This window comes from Dioscorea cayenensis, chromosome 3, assembly GCF_009730915.1.
Source record: "Dioscorea cayenensis subsp. rotundata cultivar TDr96_F1 chromosome 3, TDr96_F1_v2_PseudoChromosome.rev07_lg8_w22 25.fasta, whole genome shotgun sequence".
Lineage (NCBI taxonomy): Eukaryota > Viridiplantae > Streptophyta > Magnoliopsida > Dioscoreales > Dioscoreaceae > Dioscorea > Dioscorea cayenensis.
In genome coordinates this window covers 16,654,812-16,681,306 of record NC_052473.1, presented here as the reverse complement: position 1 = coordinate 16,681,306, position 26,495 = coordinate 16,654,812, and the positions used below count along the sequence as shown (strand labels likewise).

Sequence of the window (26,495 nt, the reverse complement as noted above, 5' to 3'; positions counted from 1 at the left end):
AACCCAACCCAATGGCGCCGTCACAGTGGCAGTTTTGTAAATAATAAAAAGTAGAAGGGCTTTTATGTAAAAGTGACAGCAGTCAGAAAAGGACAAAAGGCTGTCCGCTGGCTCAACGAGGACCGTTCCCTGAGCCCATGAAGAATGTCTGACTCTTTGACCCTTCTTCCAGATCTACCCTCCTTCCTTTGACCTTATCTTCACCATCCATTCTTGCCTCGGGATCCGTGTTACTTTTTTTTAAAAAAAATAAAATTTTAATTCAGATATATATATATATATCTTATTCTGGAATCTGGTTTGTCAGATTTATTTTAATCCCATATTTAAATATTTTTTTAAAAAAAAATAATTTTTTAAATAAAATTATTTACACCAAAATGACTCTTAGTCTAGTAACACTTCAGTTCTCATTAGTAGAGTCAGGCTCTTCAAAAAAACTTCTTTACAGCTATGTCTCTGATTACATGATCAAATTCAGTGTCTTTAGTATGAAAAAAAAATATTTTTCTTAATTAAATTTAAAATGTTAAAAACAGTTATCTTCGAAATTTATATTTACATATCATATTTATATCTACTCAATATTTATAATTTTTTAAATTAGTTAGTGTTTATTGATATTAATATTAAGATCATAAATATGATAATAAAAACAAAAATAGTGGGGTAATCCAAGCATGGTCAATCATTGTGATTAACTAATTAATTATTATTTTTTTTAAATGATGTGGTTTTTATTTTTAGTCAAAATCCCAAGTTAGGGATCATGAGAAAACAATAGAATGTATACAAAGGAGATTGATCTGAAGGAATACATTCACTGAACTAAAGACAAATCTATGGTTTATGCCAACCTAAGTAACATATGTCTTTTTTTTCCATTTAGTTTTTTTTTTAAAAAATTTCATAAAAATAAATAATGAGAAATTTTATTTTTTAGTTAGAAAATAAAATTTCCCAAATTTTTTTTTTCAATATTTTATGATATAATTATAGTTAAAAAGGAGCTTGTGATTTGGTTTTACATTACCACATATGGAAAAAAAGGACAAGAGAAATCTATGACTAAATAAGCTTAAAATAGAACAAAAACCAAATTTATCTCAAAATTCAAGGGTTACTATTATTCAAATATAGTTATTCTTTCTATAAATCTCCATGAAATTTAAAGGAAATAAACCCAAATAAAGAACACATTAAAAGAAGTGAAAGCTCTCTCACCCTCTCTTTCCCTTTCATCAAATATACATATACATAACATATAAAGTTTTTCATTTAATTTATATATTTCCAAATATACTCCAGTGATCAACGATCTCTTGATTTATTGATATTGAATCTTTTGGTAAAATATTTATATCCTATCGAAAAAATAAATTTAAACCTCAACTCATATAAAATAAGAGAACATATGTATTAAGATAATAACTTCACATCAAAACATACCTATAATTTATAAATATATATAAAATAAAAAATAAAAAACCCTAGTGAAAATATTAAAATAATCTATACTAAAATTTTTACAGGGAGTACCTCATGCAAAACTCCTAATAAACCATCTATTTTTTTATAAAAAATTATCCCAATTTATCCTTTCACCCCATCAATAATAAATATTCATCCATTTTTTTTAATGACACTAAATGACAAGTCCTCATTATTTAAGATTAATAGCCAGAGATATACACTAGAATCAGAGGTATGCACGGGAATCTGATATCAATAGACCATAGATAATAATCCGATAATCTCCATCTCGTTTTTATTTTTTTATTTTAAAATTTTAAATAAATAAATAAAAATTTTATTTTTAAAAGAGCTAAATAAAGAACACACATTAAAAGAAGTGAAAGATATCCATCCCTCTCTCTCTCTCTCTTTCTTATGTCCTGTGCTGTTGGTGCTTGTGCCGTTCCAAACGGATCCAATTTTCCTTAATTAAATCTCTTATCTCCGTCATTTCAACAAACACCTATCATGCATGGGATCTAGACCACCCCACGGTGCCGGAGACCACGACCGACATCGCCGCCGGTGATGGGGAACGTCACCTCCTCGGTGGCTGCCCGTTTCGCCTTCTTCCCGCCTGAACCGCCGACTTATGAGGTGTTTAGAGAGGGTGGGGAGGATGGCCGGCTTTGCTTGTCTGGGCTTGGGGTTGATAGAAACGTTGACGTGCATCTTGTGGAGACGCGTGCTGGGAATCGGGTTGTTGCTACGTTTTGGCGGCATCCTTCCGCGCGGTTCACCCTCTTGTACTCCCATGGTAACGCTGCTGATCTTGGCCAGATGCTTGATCTCTTTCTCGAGCTTAGAGCTCACCTCCGCGTTAACATTATGAGGTTCGTTCGATTTTAGTTTGTTTCTCTTCTTCTTCTTCTTCTTTTTAATGGGTTTTCTGGATTTATTTTTTATTTTTTATTTTTGGTTTTGGGTCTTCTGTTTGTTTGGGATTTTCATGTGTATCTATTTGAGATATTCTTTTTCTGGAACGCTTTAAGATTTTTGTGAAAAAAAATTGTTTTTTTTTTTTAAATTTTTTGTGGTTTTGATTTTATAGAATTTCAAGTTTCAATGTGATTAGAGTATGGAAATGAGAAGTTCTATCACATGGTTGTGTTTCTCATGTTGAAATTTCTATTCTTAATCCAGCTTTTGGGAGGACAATAAATAAAAAACAAAAAGAAGAAGAAGAAAAATCGTGTTTTTAAAGCTTAAAGTTTGATGCTTTATTGGTGGATTTGGTGCTCCTTTTTTTATATATAATTTTGCTGTTTTTTTTCTTCTGTTTTTCCATTATTGAGCCTGGTTTTCTTTGGACTTGATGTAATTTTTTTGGATGAGAGACGGAAATAAAAAACTGAAAAGTTACATTTTGTGTGATTTTCTTATTTGTCTTACATGTTGTGTCCTTTTCTCCTTCGGTGCTCTTATTTCATTTGGATCTTGTTTAGATGTTCTCAAGTTGAACAGAATGAAGGGTTGTTGGAGATTTGGTGTGATTGATCATTTATATATATATATATATATATTTTTCTAAAATGTTAGTGCGCCTAAACAGCATGTTTTTCAGAATTATGGCTTAGTTGTCCTTGTTATGGTTATTCTTTTTTTTTTGTACCAACCTTTTTATTAAAATTGATTCCATAGTTCTGGTATGGTAGCTTTGGATTTAGCATATGGTGTTTTGTCTGCAGAGTAGGTGTTAGTTGATTGTTGTCTAATCTGATTTATGTGCATAATTGATGAAGAGTATTTTGCAAATAGGATGAACCTTGATGTTTCTTTTTTAAGAACTTAATCAATAATTTTGTTGAGTATTGGTTTCTATCAGTTTTGTATTAGCCCACTCTTTGATTTCTATGTTGGTTGTTTTTGTCTTCTAGACACTTTTTGTAGATTCAGATAATTAGGATGTTGCATAATTATGATTGGGTTTATGTAAAGTATTGTTAGATTAATGTCTCCATTGAAAACTACAAAATTTAATCTTTATTAATTTATTTGCATATTTTGACATTCTCCTTTTTTCTATTCACCACCCACCAAGTTTTTTCCTCTTTTTTTATGCTTCATGTGCGAGTACAGAGTTCTTCCTTGATGGCAGACTTCTAGTTAATTCAGGGGAAACCAATACTTAGTGCTTTGAGTATTATATTCAATTGCACGCAAGCTTATGTGTTTTTCCAGGCTGGCTTCTTAGTTTTGTTTGGCATCTTAGATACTGAGTTTAGCTAACTACTGTGGAGCAATCAGTACCGAAAAAGGACCATTTTGCAAATAAATTTATGATGTAATTACTAAGCACCTGTTATGGACTTGTGGTTAGTTGACAAATTGCTCTAGTTGGTAAAATTGCAGCTTGTCTTATCCTTACCTTGTTTTTGGTTGGTCAATTGATTGTTTATGTTTTTTTCTGTTCATTATGGAATCTTGTTATTTTTAAAAGGAAAGCTTTTGCTTCTACATCATGTTTGGTTTTGTAAACTTTGTGTTGTTTGTTTTGAGTGGGGCAGTGGTGTGAATACTAAATCTTGTCATGTGCTTGCTGTGCTTGCTAGTTTTCTTATTTCTGTTTGGTTTAGTGGATTTTCTTTGTACAAACTTAATACTTTTATTTTTATTTTTATCAACTTTTTTCTTCACTGTCATGCTTATTGTCTATTGTTTTGGTTGCTTTGTTCTTGCTAGTTTTCTTGTTCCTATTCTGTCAAAGGGATTTCCTTTTATGAAACACATACTTTGTTTTCCTTGTTAGCTGACTTCGCTTTGATGTCATGTTTGGTCTGTATGTAACATCATGTTGTTCCTTTTTTTCTTATTTATTTTTGTGTCTGGGTCCAAGTCATGACACGTAGATCATGTCATGATCCTATTAATTTCTTGATGCTCAATTTCCGAAAAAAAATAGCAATAATTGAGTTCTTGTGTATCTCAAAATTGATATATAACTTTTAAAACTCTTTTGCAGTTATGACTATTCAGGTTATGGAGCCTCAACTGGGAAGGTAAACATCTCTTTGTGATTATCTTACTCACAAGATACATTTGTAGCCATCATCACTTGTTTAGAAATCATATCTAGCACTATAATACTTGTGTCACGAAAGATTAAACCGTATTAGATAAAATTGTTATGAAGTACTCTGCTATTAAAATATAACTCTCATTTTCATATAAATGTCTCTACCTGTTGGAACTGTCTAGTCTATCGGCAACCTCATTGATTTGATAAATTTTGTATATTTTTGCAATAAAATGTCGGGAATTGTTTCAATCGCAGGCTTCTTACTCACAAGATACATTTGTAGTCATCACTTGTTTAAAAATCATATCTAGCACTACAATACTTGTGTGAAGAAAGATTAAACTGTATTAGATAAATTTGTTATGAAGTACTCTGCTATTAAAATATAACTCTCATTTTCATATAAATGTCACTACCTGTTGGAACTGTCTAGTCTACCGGCAAACTCATTGTTTTGATAAATTTAGTATATTTTTGCAATAAAATGTCAGGGAATTGTTTCAATCGCAGGCATCTTAACTTTTTTCTGTGATCCATGTAAACTTCTTCTCTACCCACATAAACTATTTCTTAATACAACATCTAACTAGAGTATTTTTTTCATTCTTGTATCTTGAAGCCATCTGAATTCAACACATACTACGACATAGAAGCTGTGTATGATTGCTTGAAGAGGGAGTACGGCATAAAACAGGAGGACTTGATTTTGTATGGCCAATCTGTTGGCAGTGGACCGACACTACACTTAGCGGCTCGTTTGCAGAAACTCAGAGGCGTCGTTCTTCATAGTGCAATTCTCTCGGGCATACGAGTCTTGTATCCGGTGAAGATGACATTTTGGTTTGATATCTTCAAAGTAAGTGTTGTTTAATAATTGCGCCGTATTTTTCTTTCTTTTTTTTTCCCTTGAATGTTTGTACTGTTAAATTATTGATGTATTTTGACAATATCGATTTTTCGCAGAACATAGACAAGATACGACAAGTCAACTGCCACGTCCTTGTTATTCATGTGAGTTCTATTTTCTTCGTTTATGTTTCCTATTTTGCGAAAATTTTAAAATGTGTTTTGGTGGTATGCTAGCAGAAAATGTCTATATAATTCTTTGTACCAATTTGAGTTGATGATCATGTAATCAGTTATCTTCTGAACTTATAAAAATACTTGTCAAATGATTATATCTGCAGGGAACTGCAGACGATATAGTCGATTTTTCACACGGAAAGCGTCTATGGGAACTATCGAATGAAAAATACGATCCGTTATGGATCAAAGGTGGAGGTCATTGCAACTTAGAGACATATCCTGAATACATAAAGCATCTTCGAAAGTTCATCGTTTCGATGGAAAAACTCTCACTGGTGAAGTCAAGGAAGCAGAACAATCCACCAACTTCAACTATAACTGAAGTAAAGCACAACAAATGCTTGAGATTTGGAAAGAGATGACTGATTCCTTTGATCAAAATGGTTGTATTTTTCTATTATTTTTAATAGAAAATTAAGTTGGAATTTTACTTTGGACATAATAAGACAGAAAAAAAAAAAGAAAAAACAAAATTCATGTGATATTAAGAAGTAGAGATATCATGAAACAAAAATTTTCATCTGATATTTAGTGAAACAAAAAGAATAGAGACAATGGTTGTATAGTGAATCTTTATATAAATTCATAATAGCCTGAATTAGATTTAGAGTTGGTTCCAACTAGCATGCTCTTTGACATTGTTTCTTGAAATTAATTCTGAACTTTCAGGGTATTATTCTTCCAATACTAAAATAAACAAAAATAAAACCATTCACAAATACACACCTTTGTTTGGATGTTTTTCACTTTATAATTTCACACAATAATCCTCCTCTTAATTTACTTTTTAGAGGATTTTATTTGCAACCCATTCCTTCAATTTTGATTAACTTTCCATCTCTTGAAATTTTTGATATTTTAAACTAAAATTTAAAAACTTTATACAATAATCTCATCATCACAGGATGCTTGGAACCTGGCCAAATTCCTTTTAACTAAAATCATTTTTTTTTCTGATAATAAAATGCTTAATATAATAAACAACAATAATTTGCAATAGAACCACTCATAACAATTGAAGAATTAACATTTCATTTCTCTGCCAAATCAAATATTTAATGTTCATAATGTTCATACCTGTGACTTGCCCACATTTCTCGAAAGAAAAAAGAAGTGCCAATTTTTTGGTAGTAACAGAAAATTCAGCATGAAGATTTACAAATTGCAAAGTGAGGAAAGAAGACATTTATCCAAGGATGTATGCATTTCTAATAGAATAATTTAGTTTTTCAGTCAATTGTAGACAAGCAAGCACGATGTGCACCTATTTTCTACACTCCTTGCCAGCCTAGTTGGCGCGCCCGCCGTTCCCATAGAGCAGTGATCTTCTTCTCCTTCGTCAGCAATGCCTCCGATCTTTCTCGGGCCCCCTCACAAGTCTCTGTGGCAACATTGCATTTCTCGGCCTCGATCTGGTACTGAGAAGCTAATCTTTTCGCTTCGACAAGTGTGGCATTCATGTGATGTGAATGTTCCTCTGCAACGGCCTCTTGTAATTTTAGTTCCTCAGTGACCAAATCCACAAACTGCTTTTCCATTTCCTGGTTGAGCTCAGGATCATGTTTCCCACAATCTGTTTATGTAGAAACAATATCAACATTGCATGTAAAAAAATTTCAGCATAACAATTAAACCGAGCATAAAGTGATAACAATGCTCACACATGCCAGGATTCTTCAGTTATGATTCTGAACCATTATTACTTGACATAATATACAATCTAAAGTCATTCGAATTGAAGTCATGTACCTTCAAATTATTATTCTTGTAACCATCCAACACCAACAACATAAACTTGAAGTAATCAGATTGATGATGCCTTAAACTTTCTATACATAAATTCTTCGAAGACACAATCTATCTTTCTTATCACCTCAATTTTTCTCAAACTGGAAAGTTTGATTTCATCTCAGTGTATTCTTTAATTTCTCACAGAACTTCAGAGATGGTTACAAATTCTCACCCATAATCGATAGCTAATTCTTTGACCAACAAATTAAATCCATCTGATCAGGCAAAAGAACTTAAAATAGATACAACATAAGACTTGCTTGATAACACAAGTGGCTGATCAAGTCAAGATGAGGACAAACAAGCAGACAAAATGTGAGAAGTGTCTTTTGCGAAATTCCACATATTATAAAATCCAAAACAGATAGGAAACAACACAAACCTACTGACCATACATACTTGTTCTATGGAATTTCACATCCCATAAAAAATAATCCTAGTCAACAGCACTTAACCATAATTACTGGATCTCCTGTTTACCAGCTGCTTTATATCCAATCCTTTCTTTTCAACCATTTCAATTTTTTTGTCAGATTGTCCTATCAAGCTATCAGAAATGATTTTTGGCTCTAGAAAGTATCGTCAACAAAACCTTGGCAACAATTTAGTACACATTCAGTTTTAATTCTACTGGTCCACTGGAGGAAGCAACACACAAATAAGATGGCAAATCAAGAGAAGCTGAAGACAATTAACAGACACAAGATCATTTCTGGTTTCACATTTAAATAGTCTCTCCAAGATTTTGGGCCTTTTGTATGACACAATTAGGAAGCCAGAAGATGCCAATAAAAGGTTTGAGCGAGATATGTTCAGTAATTCCAGTTTCAAGATTGACCCTTAACATTGCAATCATCATTGTTGAACAACAAAACAGAGTGGAAGATGATTCCTCCCAATCATTCTTTTTCCTCATAAATAGTTGCATAGGTGTTATAGCAATATTTTTTTGAAGAGTTCACCACTTACGTAGGCTTTCACCCCCACATTCTAAATTACCACTATCAAGGACATTGTCAATCATAAGTTATTTTTAGCTCTCTAGCAGGAAACAACAATGCAAGGGGCCAATTAGTTTCCCTTGTCCCCTTATGGCTAGGTTAGGAAAACGAAAATATTTCATAGCAGAAAAGATCATAGTATGATTGTGATAAAATTTTACTCACATCAAACAAAAGCTAAAATAGCAATTGAATTCAAAATAATAGGCAACAAGAATAATGAGTAAAATTAATTTGTGACAATAGTATATATAAGACTAGAGTCCCTAATAGTCCCCAATTATTTGGAGAATTTTGATCAACATAGGACACAGATGGTAGGCATCCTATAATATAGTTGTACGGTTGTACCTCGGACAAATAGCCTTTAGGGATGTTAATTTACTTGTCATTACATCAAGGAAGTTGTATTCAGGCATTGATTTCTCACAAATGTGAGGTGCATGTTGGAGATGAGAAAACAAGATAGGATAGGAAACTATACACAGATGTCCCTCCTCATGACACAAATGTACCCCACAATATTGTCCATGCTAAAAGTTCTTAAATGTTTGATGACAACTATGATTCTGGCAGTATATCCAAAACCTCTAATGATTAAACCTGATAGAGTTATATCTCAGTTATCCTTGTCCACTAATCTGTGACAGGGTCTTAGGAAGAAAATAATGTGTAGAGGCTCATAGAAGAATTTTTAACGTAGACACTTTCTACTCTATACCAAATGCAATGCAAAATGCACAAGGTGCCAAAACCGTGGTGGGGATCTATGCATCTAATTTATTCAATAATAAGACAAGCTTTTCATCTAAAGAAAATCTTTCAACTTATTCAAACAAAGAGTAGTATTCATCAGGATGAGTACAAAGCACAGACCTGAAACAGAAAGGTTGACTAATCCTGCAAAAGAAAATTGCAAATAAAGTTAATATTAATTAAAAAAAATAAATTGATCAAAAGAATCTGGAATTTAAGACAAAATATACAGATGAAAGTATTATGTCTGGATAAAGAAACCGCCATGCCATGCATGTTTTACTTTGTAGTAGGTGACATGACAACATCAAGTAGTATTCAGAGAATGGTGTAAAAACAGAAATGAGAATACTGTGAACCTCGGAATGAAAAGATATGAGCAAGGAGTTCCATTTAAAAAGGTGAAATCCTATGGCATCTAATTGGCCACAAAGACATTGCAAAAGTAAAGTACAAAATCAGAAGACCATAATAGGTATCCGCAAGGCTATAGAAAATTAGATTTTGACCAAAGCACAACTTCTTGACTACATAGATGATGAACTGGTAGGTTTTGGCTGGCCATTAAGAGTCATATTTTTCAATATCTCATATTAAGCCTAAAAAAATAAACATCTCCAATGAAACATACTCATTCCTAAAAGCATTTGAACAGCATAAGGCCTGCGTCTTCTAACCTACTTCCACTTCACCAAAAAATAAAATTAAAATTAAAAATATAATAAGAAAAAATTGCCATAGTGAGAAATGTAAGTTCACATTAAAACATAGGTTCCTCTATTGCCACCACCATGGTACTGAACATCCCATTAGTTAGTCACCACACCGCTATAAGGTCAACCGAAGAATGGTTTTCCCGTGCATCTAAATTATCGAAGAATATACTATTCGTACTTTGAAAAGAGCTTTGATGCCATGAATATGTATTTTGCTGTGGTTCTCTCACTGACCCTATCATGCTATTCAGTGATGATCAAAACACACATTCTCTATTAGTTTAGGCAAGACCTGGTAAAACATAATCAAAACTATTCAACACTAACCCAAGCACAAGGATCTAGAAAAGCAATTCCAGTAAATAAAAATCAAATTCAAAAAAAGGAAACAATTCAGAGCAATTGCAATTCTGAAAATCCTGGATTGGGATCCATATAAAGATAAAAAATCACATCAACAAGCATCACCACCATCATCTCAAGCTATCGTTACTCAAAAGATCACAGCTTTCTTGCCTAATTTTAAAATTCAACAAGGATCGAACACAAACTCTCCAAATAGCATCAAATGCGACTAGATCTAAAATCACAACATGCGAATCGAAAGCAAGCGGCAAAATTCGAGAAATATCGGAAAAAAAGAACCCTAAATTCACAGCTACAAGAACGGCGTAAATCAGTAAGGGCGTGAATCAAAGAGGCGAAACAGAGGTACAAAAAAGAAGAGAAGGATCCGGCTCACCGGGGGCGATGTTGTGGAGGGACAGGGGAGGGGGACAGTCACAGACGCAAGGAGGGCAGGATGATTTCGAGGAGGCGAGGGTCTTGTTGAAGCGCCAGTAGAGGGCGGGAGCAGAGACGCAGAGGGCTGAGGCGACGGCGCAGAGCACGAGGCAGCAGCGCACGCAGGCCCCGGAACGCCGAGACGAGCTCGACATCGTCTTCTTCTCTCCTCTTCTTGTAGAGAGCTCTCTCACTCGGTGTTCTTTGAGATTTCTATTATAAAAATGGCACCTTTTTTTCCTTTTCTTTGAGCTCGTTGGCTGCACCCTCTCTGTCTCTCTCTTCACACCATGCTTTGTCTCACAGATCGGTTCAAATTCTTCACATGTGTACTTAAGTTTGGCTTTATAGTTTATACCAGTTTGAATACTAATTTTCTATTTGTATTAAAATAAACATCAAATTTAATTTTATTTCTCTGGCAAGGTATTTAAAGATCTTCGGTGAGTTTTTAGTGATGTGAATACATAAAAGCTTATGTGAATACTCTGAGTCCTCATCACCGACTCACCAACTCAACCCTTGGTGATGCAGACGCCAAAAAAACTTACGTGAATGCCCTAAATCCATGTACATGTCGACCCTCTTCTATCAATTTGTTAAGTAGATTAGTTGTCGAGTCGGTTATGTGGACCCAGGGCATCACGCAAGCTTTCCAGCATCCACATCACCAGAAATCCCCAATTACCCATGAAATTAAAATTTAGTATTCATTTTGATATAATTGAAAGTTAGTGCTCAAACTGATATAAGCCCAAACTTAAATACTCACTGAAATAATTTGCCCATCACATATCTCTCGTCCTTTTATTAAATATTATAAAATTAATAAAGAAAATGAACACAATAACCAAATTAAAGAGGAAAAGATGTGAAAGCTCTCACTCTTTATTTCCGTGTTTCTAGTCCATCACACTCATCTATACAAACATTTAAAATACTCCCTCCGTTCCTTTTGTATCTATCATGAATAACCGAATCTTACATACCAAGAAAGTTGGTTATTTCACATAATTTAATAAAAAAATAGTTATTTTTCCAAAATTATCCCTAATTTATATCTTCACATTTCTCACTCATATTAAATTTCAAGAAAAAAATTAAATAGAGTGTTAGGGTAACTTTGGAAAAAAAATAATAAATGCTTCTTTATATTAAAAAATGACAGATAAAAAAGAACATGGGTTTATGACGGAGGGAGTAGTTTAAAATTATTTTTTTGAGATTTTGTTTGTATTAAATGTGATATTAGTAATGGGAGATGTTTAATCCTATTCATTTGTTTTGTGATGTTGTTAATAAAAAAATATAATGGTATTAATTTTGTTAAAAAAAGCATTAAATTGATTTTATATTAAAAAGAAACCTTTCAATGAAATTTGATATTCTATGAAAAGTGAAATCTTTCCAATTTTTTTTAAAAATTTTTTGTTTAAAAAATATTTAAAAATATTTATTTGATATTACATTTAATATGGGAAATAAAATAAAAAAACCAATACAAGACCAATAGAAAATATTTAAAAAAAACAAAGCATTTTATAATTTCCCCATTTGAATAACTTTAAAACTATAATTTAACTGAGTAAAACAAATTTTGATCAAAAGATATTATTTCAAAAAGTGCACGTTGTAATTTAATTATTATTAATAGGAAATATTTTATGCTATTAATTTTGTTAAGAGTAGATTGTTTAACCATTAAATATTTAATAAGCTGTTACAATGCAAACCTATAGTTATAGAAAGCTGAAATATTTCTTAATTATTTTAAAATTATTTTGTATTACATTAAATATGAGAAATTGAAAAAAAAAATCAAGAGGAATATATAATATTTAAAAACCCCCGTGAAAGAGCATTTTATAATTTAGTTGTCTTTGTAAAACTCTATAATTATAATTAAATGAATATAACGAATTCCAATCAATCTATATTATTTATAAAATCTCATATTGTAAATTAATTATTGTTATTAGAAAAAATTTAATGCTATTAATTTGGTTAAGGGCATTAAATTGATTTAACATATATTTAATAAAATCTTTGATGAAAACTGATAATTTTTTGCAAGTGAAAATCATTACATTATATTTGGGAGTTTCAAGAGGTATGTGTGAAAAACAGTAACATTGCACATTTATAGAAGAAGATAACAAATTGTGTGCTTTTATAGTAGTACATATGCAAAATAATCTAAATTTTAATAGTTAATCCGATATTCTTCATATGTTTTTACTCATCATCTGAACAAATTTAGCATGATATACATTTTGGTGAATAATTGTTTTAATAAAAAACTAGTGAAAATGGTATACTAATAGTTTCATATATATTAAATCATACAGGTTAGGTTTATGGGAAGATGGATAGGTTGTTCTAGAAAAAATGAAGAGACTAAAATAAAAGACATTAAATGATAAATGTGTTTATTTTAGCCAAATTTTAATGAAGATGAATAACAAATTTTAAAGTTGGTTTCTCTTTTAATACAATTCATACAATTCTCTTTCTAGACATAACTTTGTTTTTTGTATAAGAATTTTATGCTCCCCTGTGTTTATAATGTTACTAGTTAGTTTTTCATTATTTTCCTACATTTTATAATTTAATTGCTCATTTCTTTCGTTGTTGGATTGTGTTTCTTTTGTTGCAAACATCACATATGTTTGATATGTTCTTATTTGGATAAATTTATAGATAATGAAAAACTAAGTATTGTACCAAATATTTTTTAATCTATCTTGTCAAATTTAAAAGCATAATAACTGAGTTTTGTACTAATTTGTATTTCAACCATGAATGTGCACACAAAAAAAAATATAATTGGTTGAAAGCATTCTACATAAAGTAGTGAAATTTGGAATCGTAACACTTTGAGATTTTTTTATTTGAATTACACACAAATTATTAGTTCAACTTTTGTTATAATAGATTTTGATGTAAGTGATTATAAAAAAAGAAAAATGAAAACTATGCTTAGCATCACTTAGTTTATCCCTTTATATTTATTTAATCACAATTAAAAAAACTTAAATATAATTTTTTACCTAGTATTACTCATTGTTGGAATGTTCATAGTATGATCTGCTTAACATCTTTTATGAAGGACTCAAGTCAAATAGGGTTACACGTGCTCATTTAATGCAAATTTAATGCAAATGTTATGCAGCTATGATATCTACATGTATGCTACATAATTCCAAATTGCATAGTGGTACACACAATATATATCTAACTACAATTGTTTTGAATGGATAAGTTTTGATGGGCATGGGCTATGATGATGAAAATCTTCCCATGGGGATTGCTTTCAGAACTCGATAAAGTAAACACTATATGTTTTTGCTATATTATAAATAAAAATTATATCAATATTTATTTCACACAAATACTCATATTTGATGACTATCAAAATTGTAAAACCTCCAAAGCGAAGCGAGGGAATTATACTAGTATATATATAATATATATTTGACAAAGAGGACAAGCGGCAATTCATAATACAAAAAATAAAATAAAATAAAATAAAAATAACGGCAAACACCTATCATAGGATTATCAAAAAATTGATATGAGGTGCACTAGTGAAATTTTTGCTGTGCACACCTAAAACATTTTCAGGAACCAAACATAGCTAATATATTTTCATGCCAATGCTTCTACAATATTGTTATTGTACAACAAGCACTCATGTGCTAGGTTTTGACCTTGCGCCTTTGCCCATCTCTGCAGATGATGATCATTGGGTTAACCAGTAACTGTCTAATATACTTTTAATGGAAAATTATAAAATCATTTATATTAAAGTTTTTTTCTTACAAGGGTATACATGTAAAGCTCCTAAAAATATATATATATACTTTGTAAAATTATAAAATCATCCCAATTAATAAATTCTCCTCCTCTATCAAATTTTCTTTTTAACGGAATATCAATAAGCCACATGCTAGTGTGAGTAACATACCCATGGCGAAGTTAATCCTTTAACATATTTGCACCTTTTTGTCCTGTTTGTACTAGGTTTCAAACTTTTTTCTTTTTAACAAAGAGGAACATTTTATACAAGGGATTTGGTGCCAATAGACAAAGAGTTCATTAGAACATCTTTAATGGATGCTTTCTGACACTCAATGAGCGTTCAAAGAAAAGGGATTCCCAGTATGAGTGCTCAATGGTCGTTGAGTGCTCAACAAGTGGGCCCCATGAATAAATTTTTTCTTATGAATTGAGCCGTTGGATCAACTTTAATATTTTTTAATATTTTTAAAATTTAACCGTTAAGATGTGACAATGACTCTTAATTAATTTTTTAATTAATTTTTTTAAAATTTTAAATTCTTATTTTACCTCTATAAATACACCCACATACTCAAACAAACCTTAACATTCTTTTGGCTAAAAACCAAACACATACGAAGAAATGGAAGCAAGATGGGCAGAATTACGAGAATGGAGGAATGAAAAATTAGCAGAAGTGAGAAGTTTGAAAAAATCTTTTGAAATGGTTGCTGATCATCAAATTTTGACCATGGATACTAGCCACATCAATGCTAAACAACTTGAGAATCATCGTCTTAAGTTTTATTTGTTTTATATTTAATGCAATGTAATTTTAATATTATGTAATTTTGAATACTATGTAATTTTATTTTTAATGCAATGTAATTTTAAATTAATGTGGTATCGTAATGTAATTTTATTTATAATATAAATATTCAAGAATTTATTAAATAACTATGTTTTAATGAAATATATTAATGTCAATAGTTTAAAAAATGGATGAAATAATTGTGGGTCTTATTTTATAGTATAAATAATGAAAGATAGTTTAATGAGTTGATGGGTTGATTGTGGATCTTATTTTATAGTATGACTATTATGAGAGATAGTTTAATGAGTAGGAGTTTTAATGGGTTGATGAGGTGGCATGACCATCAAACTCTATGATAGTCTAACCACTAAAGATGCCCTTAGATCCACCAATTTTTTAATATTACTTATTTATAATATTTATTTATTGTCACAATGAGCTGTTAGGCCTCTAAGAAAGACAAAAGTGTGCACAAGTTTCACTAGAGCAAGTGGGGCATAACCCGTGCACGCAAGAGTGTTGAGATCACACATACATAATCAGTACTCATACTTTCAGAAACATTCTCTCTCTTTTATTTGGGCGTTTGGGTGTAAGGAATGAAATAGAAAAGAGTGGAGGAATAATAAAAATGAGAGGGATTTGAACAAAAGAATATATGATAAAATGACTGTTATGCCCTTTATACAAATGGATATTATTATTATTATTATATATATAGTAATGAGGTGTGACAATTATTTTTTAAATTATTTAAGTATTAAAATAAATATTAAACTTTAATAGCTCACATTAGACACTATTTTTTAATATCCAAATCTTTGTTAATACCATTAATTAGAATTTAATTAACCATAATAAATAGCTAATTACATTTTAAAAATATTTATTATTATAAATAACTATTTAATTTTAAATAAGAAAACTAAGTCATAATAATTATTTAATTGTTAAGTTCATTAATTAAATAAGGGTTAGGATCATCATTTTAATTTTCGTAAATAAAAAAACTTCTAAATAAATAAATTGCTAAGCATAATAGTCATAATTATTGTAATTTTTTGTATTTTAATCATGCAAAAATCACAAAGTTTTTGAATTGAATATATTTTAAAAGGTAAGATAGTCAAGGATGACAATACTCAAGGGTTGTTTTATATGTAAGGAGTGGAATTGAGATATGAATGAAAATAAGGGGGAATGGATTATGAACGGAAGTAAAACTGTGTTTCGTTAGAAGGCGTGGGAAAGTAATTCATTAGGAATGTAAAAAAATAAAAAAGTATTGTGGAAAATGTCTTTTTATGTGAATATGAAATAAATAAATGTATTAACTAATAATATTATTTTTATTTATAATATATTATCATGTTATAATTTAATTTTTCATTTTTATATTTAATTTTAAAATTTAAAAAATTGTTATAGAAAAAAAATTATTATTATTATTATTATTATTATTATCCGAAAATATTTACAAAATCTGATCATCCATCCTCACCACCTTTAAGAACGAGCACCGCCTCCCATCTTTCTCGAAACAACAATGTCAATAGCGGCCAAAACACAGGCTCTGCCACTACCACCCTCCACCGTGGCCTTTCTCATGCACTCCTCTCAACCTTCTCCACTACGATCTCGCTACCGCCACTATCAACGCGCTCGTTAAGGCTCTTGAACCCTAAGCATTCGGTATTGAGCTCAAGCCCACTGTTGGTGCCCAAGGGCTAGGGATCGATCCGTGGGTGTCGTTGTGGGTCCAACGGCGGAGGAGGCAACCACGTAAACGGGAGTTAGGAATCTCACCGGTGAGCACGTGGAGGCTGGCGGCATCGGATAGATGGGGCATGGACGGCGGGAGGCTTTCTCTCACGGATCGAAGAAAGATGGCAGTGGTTTCTCTCATAGACTAAAAGGAAAAAGAGTAAACTTAAACGAAAAAACAATTAAAAGTCAGGAGTAAAATGGTCATTTCAAATTCTGGATTGGGGATTCTTCAAAAAAATTAGATGAATGGCAATCAGGTTGTCCCCTCATCTCATTTCTCAAAGAATCCTCCCATACTCCCTATACCTTCCAACTAAAGAATTGAGAATGTGCCCAATCCTTTGCAAACAAACAACCCGTCAATTTTGAGGTGATTTATAACTTTTTACTCAAAACTTTCGTATATCTTAATCAATGCTCTCCCACTTCCATTATTTCACACCCAAATAAGTGTTTACAGTCCTCCCATTTCACTAATGCCAACCAAATAACCCCTGAATTCTTACCGGGTAAAAGGATTGTAATGGGATTTCATGACTGCTGGCTAAAGAGTTTCAACGAGGATTCAGACCTGAATAGACCACTTTTTATTGTTTTTTAACATTTCCAAAAGATGAAACAATGGTAGAGCCCAGTGACTAGTCACACAGCCTTTTTTTTCCTCTATAAATACCAAGCAAATGTCTTCATTAATCTTTGCCCATTTGCTGAGTGAGGACTCTCAAAAGACGAGATGAAGAGCAACAGAGAGCGCTGCGGAAAAAAGGGTTGGTAGTCCCAAAGCTCTGCCCTCTTCTTCTTCGCCGCTTTCTCTTCTCTCTTATCTTCAAGCTCTTTGTGATTCCTCCTCATCTCATGGCGCCATGCTCTTCTCTTTCCTTTTTCCATTCCATTCCATTGCTGCTGCTGCTTTTGCTTCTGCTTCTCTGTTTCTTGTCTTGCTTTGGAGGCCATGACGATGCCCTAATCACGTTCCAATGCGATCGCAGCGTGTGAAGGTGTGTATGATGTCTCCATCGTTGATCGATTCCTCTTCTTTGCTGCTCTCTCTTCTCTCTCTGTAGCGATGGTGTAGCGGCTCGGATGGCCTGCTCTTTAGCAGGCAACCGCTGCTCCCGTTCTCGTAGAGGGAGGGGTTGGTGTGTTGTGGGAGAAAAGGAATGGTCTTGGTGGGTGGTATCATGGATTAATGGCGAATCCGAGCCTCTTCTGTATGAGGGATTTGAACCCTCTGGTACTATTGCTACCAATGATGATGATGATGATGATGATGATCATGATGATGCTTATTAATGGCGATGTTGCGCTCGTGTTCGCTTGGCTGTGATGATTTGCGGTAGAACTGCCTCGAGATCAAGTGGCGTGGCAGCTACTGCTGCAGTCCTTGATTCAGTGTTTCTCTCTGATAATAAAGGTCAGATCTGAGCCTTTTCCCTCTTTATTCTTCTGAAAATGATGGAGGAAAGGAAAGGAAAGGATGCAATGCTATCAGATATATATATATATATATATATATATATATATATAAATGAAATAAAATAGAATAAATAAAGTCATCCAAATTCCACACTTCAATTATGTGTGAAGAGGAGGGGTCTTGGTGGTATCATGGATTAATGGTGAATCCGAGCCTCTTCTCTATGAGGGATGATGCTTATGCTTATTAATGGCAATGCTTCTTGTTTGTGTTCGCTTGGCTGTGATGATTTGCCCCAAAAGCCTAAATCGAGTGGCGTGGCAGCTACTGTTGCAGCCCTTGATTCAGTGTTTATCTCTGATAAAAAGGTCAGATCTGAGCCTATTGCCCCTTGGTTCCTCTGAAAATGATGAAGGAAAAAGAAAAAGGAGGTGATACAATCAAAAATAAATAAATAAATAAATAAAAAATGGATCTATCAAATTTCCAAGCATCAATTATCTATGTGTGTGGGCTGTGATGTGTTTGTCCATGGCTGGAGACAGCAACTTGGTTGCTATGAATCATAAGAGTGAGATTTCAAGTCCTCTCTAACGCTTTATTTTCTTGCATTGTTTCCTAATTGCTCTTGTTTTGAAAGGGTGTGTAGATCACCTTCACATAAGAAGGATGGTAAAAAGGTCAGATCAATGTTTAGCCATTCATTAATTCTGCGTTCTTTTTGATAGAAAGCTCAGGTCAATGTTCCTTTGAGGAAATTAACAATGACTTTGATGTTATCTATTTTCTTAAGAAAGCAAGGGGTTCAGTTTATCTTGTTTCTTATTGATTTGTGGCCTCTCAATTCCATTCTTTGTTTTTATGAGGCAGTGATGATTCACCCTTGCATTCCTGTGTTAAAATGCCAGGACACCTATGTTGTGGTATTTAATAATCTGCTATCAGTAAATTTGGTACTTATCAATATGAATTTATAAGTCTTCTCTCATGCAATCAGCTATTGTGTTGAATTGGACCCAATATGTATTTGTCTGAACTGTGTTCTGTACGTTTTGGCCTTGGCTATGCATCTTAGAAACAAAATTTAGGTTGTATTTGGATCATGAAAACAAGCTTTGAAAAAGAAATGGCGGGGCTGATCACTTCAGTGGCCATATTTGGTTCTAATTTTGTATTTATGTGATGAAAAGGGTGGAACTGAGCCTCCGCTTTCTTGTTTGAAGTACTTGTAAGCGTGGCAAGTAAGTCATGTGTTTGGATTGGTGGAAAGTAGGCAAAATAATGAAGAGTGCTATTTCATAAATCTCCATTAAATCTTCAGGAGTGACAATCTTTTGACACTTTAATAATGGCACATTTCCCATTTATTTCTTCTGCTCCTAGGTGACTTTTTTTAAGGAAGAAAATTTTCCCAAGTGGTGGCTTTTTTTAAGGAAGAAAATTGCATTCCTAAGCAAGTGATGGTTTAGGAAAAAACCAAAGAACAATATGCAGCTGTTAGTCTTAATTATCTGCTCTAACATAAGTCAAAAGGTGAGATAAAGTAAGCGTAGAATATCATTTTTGTAAATTTTTTACTAAATACTTTTGAAGTTGACAACTTCTTTGTCTATGACTCTCCACTTGAAAAGCTTCCGCGCTTCATCGTAAAGCATCTACTTGTTTTGTACCATTTTACTCGGTTTTCTCTTAATTTGTCACTAGTAGGTGTCATTCACAATTTGTTTTGGATAAATACATTTCTTAATGCTTTTTTTCTTGTTACACATGACGTCCATCTCTGCATTTTTATCTCAGCCATGCCTGTTCTTTATATTTGATATCTTTTAACCACCCAACATTGTAGCCCGTACTTTATTGGTCTAACGACTGTTCTGTAAAACATGTTTTCAATTTAAGAGGTATTCTACTATCACATTAAACTTTAGAAGGTCCTCTTCGTTTTTAGCCAACTTGCTTTAATATTATTTGTGATGTCTTTTATAATTTCCCCATCATCTTGGATTAGAGAGCTTAGGTAGTGAAATTCTCTATGTTTACCAATCTTGTATCATCCTTTTGATTTAGAAAAATAAGATAATATTAATTATTTTTATTTTTATCATTTTTTTTTACAAATTGGATAAGCCACATTTGGAGTGTGCACAAGCGTGGCATTAATGCTTTAATGCACCATGTGCCGGAGACTTGATGCCAATAAACTAAGAGGTCGTTGACAATAATATATGAATTTTGATTTCGGCCCTCTCGTGACATTTATGTACATCTTTGGAAACATGAAATTACATAATAACCTCATAAAATTTCATCTCTTTAAAAAATCATGCACGTTGTGTTGGAGAAGAGTACTATGACCAGCTGTGATGATTTAACCTCAAAGAGTATTGGCGGGCCAGCTAAGGTGAGGGGTGATTCTCCATGTCATTTCTGCTGCCATCCCTAATGCATGTTTCAGTATTATGTTTGATTCAAGGTCAAATATGAGCTTTATACTTGAAGTTGTTGTTGTTATTGTTGTTTTTGCAGCTGCCGCAACCAGCCAGACTACTTTGTTGACTGTGACCTCAGTATGGTGTAAGTTAGTGAGTGCCTATACCATTCAAGTTACAAAAGGGAACAGTTTTCTTCTCCTATCCTTTTATGTCCAGATTTTGGCCAGTAGTCTGCTTGCACATGGATTATATTCATGCGAGTGCGTGTGCACATGTGGGTGTGATGGTTTTTTTTCGAGACGTTCTATATAAGACCTATAATTTGTGTGTTTTTTTTTGGTTAGATGTATTCCCAGGAGTGGTGCAACTTCCAAGTGCCACTTGGCAGCTGTTTGTTATTTTACACGAGTGAAAATAACAGTTGGAGATTGCAGGCGACATTCTTTTGTTTTCTTTCCATTGTACCAGTTATAAGTTTGGTCTTTTCCATCTTTACCTCCTTTTTGTCACAGTTTATGAGTATCAAGTGGCTGATGATTTCTCCTCAAGTTAAGTTGTGTTAGGATTGTGGAGAATAGAAATGGAAGTGGTTTTTTTACTTGCCACCCCTTGGTTTTTGAGTATTACCCCCCGCTCTTAAAGTAACTTTGATGGTTTACTATGATTTAGAATGCCTTTTTTCTTATTTATTTATGCAGTCTCTTCTGTGATGCATGTTGTTAAATAATTGATTTTCTTTGAAATTGGTATTTCTTTATTTTTCTTATCCATTTCGGTTGTTTATCTATATAAACATTAGGATACAGTTTTCCTCTGTATTTTCATTCCTTGTCTACAGTTCCCATCAAAAAGTGTTATTTTCTTATAGTTTCTCCTCTTCAAGAATGTGTTGTTTCAGTTGCATTTCATTGTTTCTTGCATTGTGCCATCAGCACCAGTCGTGATGAACGCATAGGCAAGGTTTTTAAAAACCCAAGGCGGGTTTCGAGGCGTTTCTCAACCGTGAGGCGAGGCGTAAGCCTCAATTTTTTTTTTTAAAAAAAAACAACAATAATATTATCTACCAAATACAAAGTAATAATTATATTATTTTTATTTATAAAATAAATTATTTTTTCAAACTTATTTTATCTGATTAAAATATATTATTTTATTTATAAAATAAATAGTTTATAAAAAAAATTAATAAAATTATAACTTATCTTATTTTTAACCCATCTTAACTTATTTGTAACCCATTTTATTTGTAACTCATCTTATCTTATTTGTAGTTTATTTTGATAAATTTTGTCATTTTTACATAATCTTTAGATTAAAAAATTAAATTGGTATGTACTACTTGATCATAAGTGTTGATGAGTTTTTTTATTGAATTTTACATATATAAGTTTTTATTAATGAAAGTATATACATATAAATATTTTTTATTTGCTTTAAAAATTAAAATGATATTACAAAAATCAGGATTTTTGAGGCTTAAGCCTCACATGCACTGAGGCGGTGCGCCTCAGTGCGTGCGCCTCAGGACAGTGAGGCTTAAGCCTCAGTTTTCAACCTCAAGGCACGCCTTGAGGCTGTTTCCTTGCGCCTCGCCTTGAGGCTGTTTCCTTGCGCCTCGCCTTGAGGCTGTTTCCTTGCGCACGCCTCATCCGATTTTAAAAACCATGCGCATAGGGCAGTACTGCAGTGTTTCTATCGAAGCAAAAACCAGTTTGCCATGTATTTGACTAAATTTGTGATCCCATTACTGGTGAGTTCTTTGTTCATTTTGGTGCTTTGTTACTTTAAAGTTGTTATGTGGTTTCTTTTTCAGATCAATCAAGGGAATCTGTGGCTTCAATGAAAACTGTCGATTTGGCAAATGAGACAACATTAAGCCTTGTTCATGATATGTGAAATTTGGTACATTCTGGTGCTCAATTTCCTTATAATTATTTGTACCAACCACGTCGTATTTTGCCTAACCCACCATAGATTGGTGCCTGGTATATTTATTGTTGTTTGTTTAGTAATTTCAGAACCTCGAGTATTACAATCATCTTGCTAGATTGTTAAGTTAAGCCTTTACTGATTTGATCATTCTTGTGAACTTTAAGAACCAGAATGGCACTTTCTTATGATTTGGCTCTTTGATTTTTATGGAACTTGCTGTTACAATCTTCAGTCATTAACAACTTCATTTGTTCTATGATCTTTTTAGAATGCTTGTTAGTTTTGATCATTGAGTCAACAATTTAATATTATTCAATATAATGAGCGATTAGGATGTATTTACTTGTATTTTATGTAGGTAACTGCATAAATGTACAGCACTGCCAGTATTCACAATTTATTATGCTTCTATTATACGAATCATTTGTTACTTGAGTGTCATGTGTCTGAGCAATTGGTCTTTGTGACAAAGGCAGCCCCCTCCTCTAAAAAAAAGGGAAATTTGGTTATGTTACTTTCTCTAATTAAACATATCATGATGCCTAAGCTTTAGTTCTAGGTAGGAGCCATGGTACTTCTGTGTCAGTTCTGCTTAAACAGGAAGTGTTCTACTAACTTACGGAAATTCCCTAAACTAATATCACCGCATTTTGGTACAAGAACAATGTCTTATAATTGAACTATAGATTTTTGTTTGTCTCACCCGGGCCGGCATGAGGATTGGTTTGCAAACTTACTCCCATAGCCGGGAACCCTTGGCATTGATGTGTTGAGCATGTTTCGAATTGTATAATAAAAGTTCCGCAAACCAAGGCTTACGCAATGGTGCTAATATTGCTGGACTAAAGGCCCTTGTGTATCTTTCACCAATTCTGCTATATGGAAATGTTTCCTAAAATTCTATTGTTTCCCATGGACATCGGCTTTGTGTATGCATGGAACACTACTGATGTCACATTGCGAACTTGTGTGTTTTTTAAATGGCGTGGTAGATTGTTGTGGTCTGTATCCATTTGTTGTAGCTCTGTCAATGGACAATCGCCTTGCCCTCGTTTGCAGTCATATGACTCATCATCATCATGCGAGATGAGTTTTATATGGATATATATATATATGTATATGCAATTATGCCACTTTAATCAATAGGATGAGGCTCTGACGAGACTAAGAGAGAAAAGTAGCGTGTGAAGGGTTGGTAGTCCTAAAGCTCTGCTCTCTCTTATATTCAACCGGTGATTACTTCTCACCTCCTATTGCTGCTGCAGCTGCTCTTCTTTCTCTCTCTTATCACTTTTTGGAGGCAATGGAGATGCCTTATCACTCTCAAATGCAATTGCAACAAGTGTTAAGGTGCATGACATCTCCATCCTTGATCCCCATTCCTGTTCTATGGCCCTTTCTCATTTCTCAACAAATGTTTGTGGGATGCCCTTGCTTGCCTCTTAGAAAACAAAATTAAGTACAAGAATTGGAAAACAAATTGCCTGGTCACTACAGCAGCATCTTTGGTTCTTGCTCTTCATTAATGAGATGGAAAAGGCAGATCTGAGCCTGTCTTCTCTTCTCTGAATAACAAGAATGAGATCAATGGTGCATTGAGTGATGAAAAATAGAGAAAGTGAAAAAAAGGGTTATTTGCATTTATCTTCCTGAAATCTGCCATCTTTCCATCTGAATTGCAAAAATCTTCTCTGTTATCATGATGTCGAATATTCAAATGAGTCAGTTTTCAGGCGCTTCTAGTCACTTTCAATGTTACATTCAAGCAAAGTTTGTCCTCTTTTTTGAACTTGAGGTGGTGATGATTCATCTGTAAGTTTTTGCGAGGAGTAAGATGGCAGGGCAGATTGGTGTGTTTCAAATCTACAGGCCACCAATGCAGCCATCTTTGATTCTTGTTTCTGAATTATGTTTGATAAAAAAGGGGGGCAAGATGTAAATGTACATGTTTAAATGATATCTCCATCCTTTCTTATCTCTTTGTAGCAATGGTGAAGCAGTTTGGATGGCCCGCTTCTCTGCAGGAAACCACTGCTCCTGTTCTTCTGGAGATAATTGGGGCCAAAGAAGAGGGATCTTGGTGGTATGATAGATTAATGGTGGTGGTGATGGTGGCGAGGCTTAGTTCTTTTGCGATGGCAATGCTCTTGGTGATGTCTCAATGCGGCTGTGATGATTTGCCCAAATGGCCTTACAAGAGTCTCTAGATCAAGTGGCATGGCAGCTACTGCCGCAGCCCCTGATTTAGTGTTTATCTCTGATTGAAAGGGTTGCATCTGAGCCTCTTGTTTCTTGTTTCTTTTGAACACAATGAAGCAAAAAAACAGAGACAATATTGCCAACAACAAGAACAACAACAATAATAATAATAATAATCCAAATGAGGTCAGAAGAGGAGTTGTTTATTTGCAAGCCCTATAAAGTTTATCTAGTTTATGACTTCATTTTTCTGAGGTAGTGATGATTGGTCCTCAAGTTTCAGGTTTAAAATGGCGTGGCAACCCTGGTGACCTGCAAATCTGCAGGCCACCACTGCAGCCATCTTTGATTCTGGTTATTGAATACTGTGTGATAAAAAGGACTGAGTCTTAAACCTCGCTCTTGTCCTTCTCAGAAGGAATTGATCTGATGGCAATCATAGCTAAGGAAGGTATTGATTGATGATAAATGAAGTTAGAAGGGAAATGAATAGCACTCCCCTCCCGAATTTGGGGTTGAGGGTTTGAGGAGGCTTGTCCATGTCCCTCACAAACTTAAAAATGAGAAGAAGAAGAAAAAGGAAGGGGACTGTTTTCTTTTGCTTGGTTGAATGAAGGGAAAAATAAAAAGATGTATCTTCAAATGAATGAAAAAGATGGATTACATTAACAATTAAGGTAAATTTTTTGATAGGGCATTAAACTGACAGTTTTTTATTTCGAAGTCCAAACTTCAATTTGAATCAAAATGATTACTCAACTTCAATTTTGTTTCACCATAGGATCATCCAATAGATTCCGAGTTATTTTTGATGATGTAATGTCAAAAATTCTCAATCAGCAGGTTAGATAAAATTATCAGTTGAATAGGCAGCGTGTCATGTATGATGACAGAGAATTTCAGGCATATATATCATAAAAAATAAGTTTGAATCTCTCAGGTGATCATTCCATGAAACAAAATTGAAGTATGGTAACCAATTTGATTCAAATTGAAGTTTGGACTCCAAAATGAAAAATGATCATAGTTTGGTGTCATTAAAAAATTTACTCCAAACGATAACAACCATTAGTCATTATTATTTGGGAAATACTATTTTACTAAACAACAACAACAATATCTTAACACATATTTGCTCTGACCTTGCGTGGCGTCAGTGTTTGACACCCTATGTAAGGGACTCAGTGCCAAAAAGGCCAATAGTCATTTTGCTCGCCTTTGGCTTTTATTATGAGTTTTATAGGGATATGTATGCAAGTGGAAATTTTATTGGGTGTGTATATATACATGCAAGTAATACATTTTAATGGCTTACCAACGACGAAATGGTCTATTGGTACCCGGGCCCCGTTAAAAACTTTCACAAGTGTGGTGATAGTTGCACTCCCTTGTTTTTCTTAGCGGTCTAGCTCTTGCATAATCACATATGTTGTAATTTTGCCTCAAGTGAAAATAACAATCCAAGGCTAGAACATTGCACTCCATTT

General features: G+C 33.2%; 2 protein-coding genes and 1 long non-coding RNA gene across 4 annotated transcripts; 2 read left to right on the top strand and 1 right to left on the bottom strand.

Moving 5' to 3' along the window:
- Positions 1-1,863: 1,863 nt before the first annotated feature.
- On the top strand, positions 1,864-6,183 carry LOC120256415 (alpha/beta hydrolase domain-containing protein 17B-like). Its single transcript, XM_039264101.1, has 5 exons — positions 1,864-2,348; positions 4,478-4,514; positions 5,154-5,390; positions 5,498-5,545; positions 5,722-6,183. Exons 1-5 carry the CDS (start codon positions 2,044-2,046, stop codon positions 5,980-5,982), a joined length of 888 nt encoding a protein of 295 aa, XP_039120035.1. The 5' UTR covers positions 1,864-2,043; the 3' UTR covers positions 5,983-6,183.
- A 540-nt stretch (positions 6,184-6,723) lies between these two features.
- LOC120253389 lies at positions 6,724-10,981 on the bottom strand. The gene is made up of 3 exons (XM_039261733.1): positions 10,627-10,981; positions 9,289-9,312; positions 6,724-7,193 (listed from the first exon to the last, which is right to left on the bottom strand). Exons 1-3 carry the CDS (start codon positions 10,820-10,822, stop codon positions 6,892-6,894), a joined length of 522 nt encoding a protein of 173 aa, XP_039117667.1. The 5' UTR covers positions 10,823-10,981; the 3' UTR covers positions 6,724-6,891.
- A 6,732-nt stretch (positions 10,982-17,713) lies between these two features.
- On the top strand, positions 17,714-21,562 carry LOC120252731. 2 transcript variants are annotated; one of them, XR_005534128.1, is made up of 3 exons: positions 17,714-20,846; positions 20,972-21,151; positions 21,222-21,562. It is a non-coding gene; the product is annotated as an uncharacterized LOC120252731 (long non-coding RNA). The 2 variants fall into 2 exon arrangements; XR_005534127.1 differs by having other exon boundaries at positions 17,714-21,151.
- The last annotated feature ends 4,933 nt before the right edge of the window (positions 21,563-26,495 follow it).

Coding starts and splice junctions, on each gene's coding strand:
- LOC120256415 (XM_039264101.1), top strand. CDS start 2,044: ATGGGGAACGTCACCTCCTCGGTGGCTGCCCGTTTCGCCTTCTTCCCG. Junction 2,349..4,477: donor CTCCGCGTTAACATTATGAG/GTTCGTTCGATT, acceptor ACTCTTTTGCAG/TTATGACTATTCAGGTTATG. Junction 5,391..5,497: donor TTTGGTTTGATATCTTCAAA/GTAAGTGTTGTT, acceptor GATTTTTCGCAG/AACATAGACAAGATACGACA.
- LOC120253389 (XM_039261733.1), bottom strand. CDS start 10,822: ATGTCGAGCTCGTCTCGGCGTTCCGGGGCCTGCGTGCGCTGCTGCCTC. Junction 9,313..10,626: donor CCTCCACAACATCGCCCCCG/GTGAGCCGGATC, acceptor TTTCTTTTGCAG/GATTAGTCAACCTTTCTGTT. Junction 7,194..9,288: donor AGTCAACCTTTCTGTTTCAG/GTCTGTGCTTTG, acceptor CTACATAAACAG/ATTGTGGGAAACATGATCCT.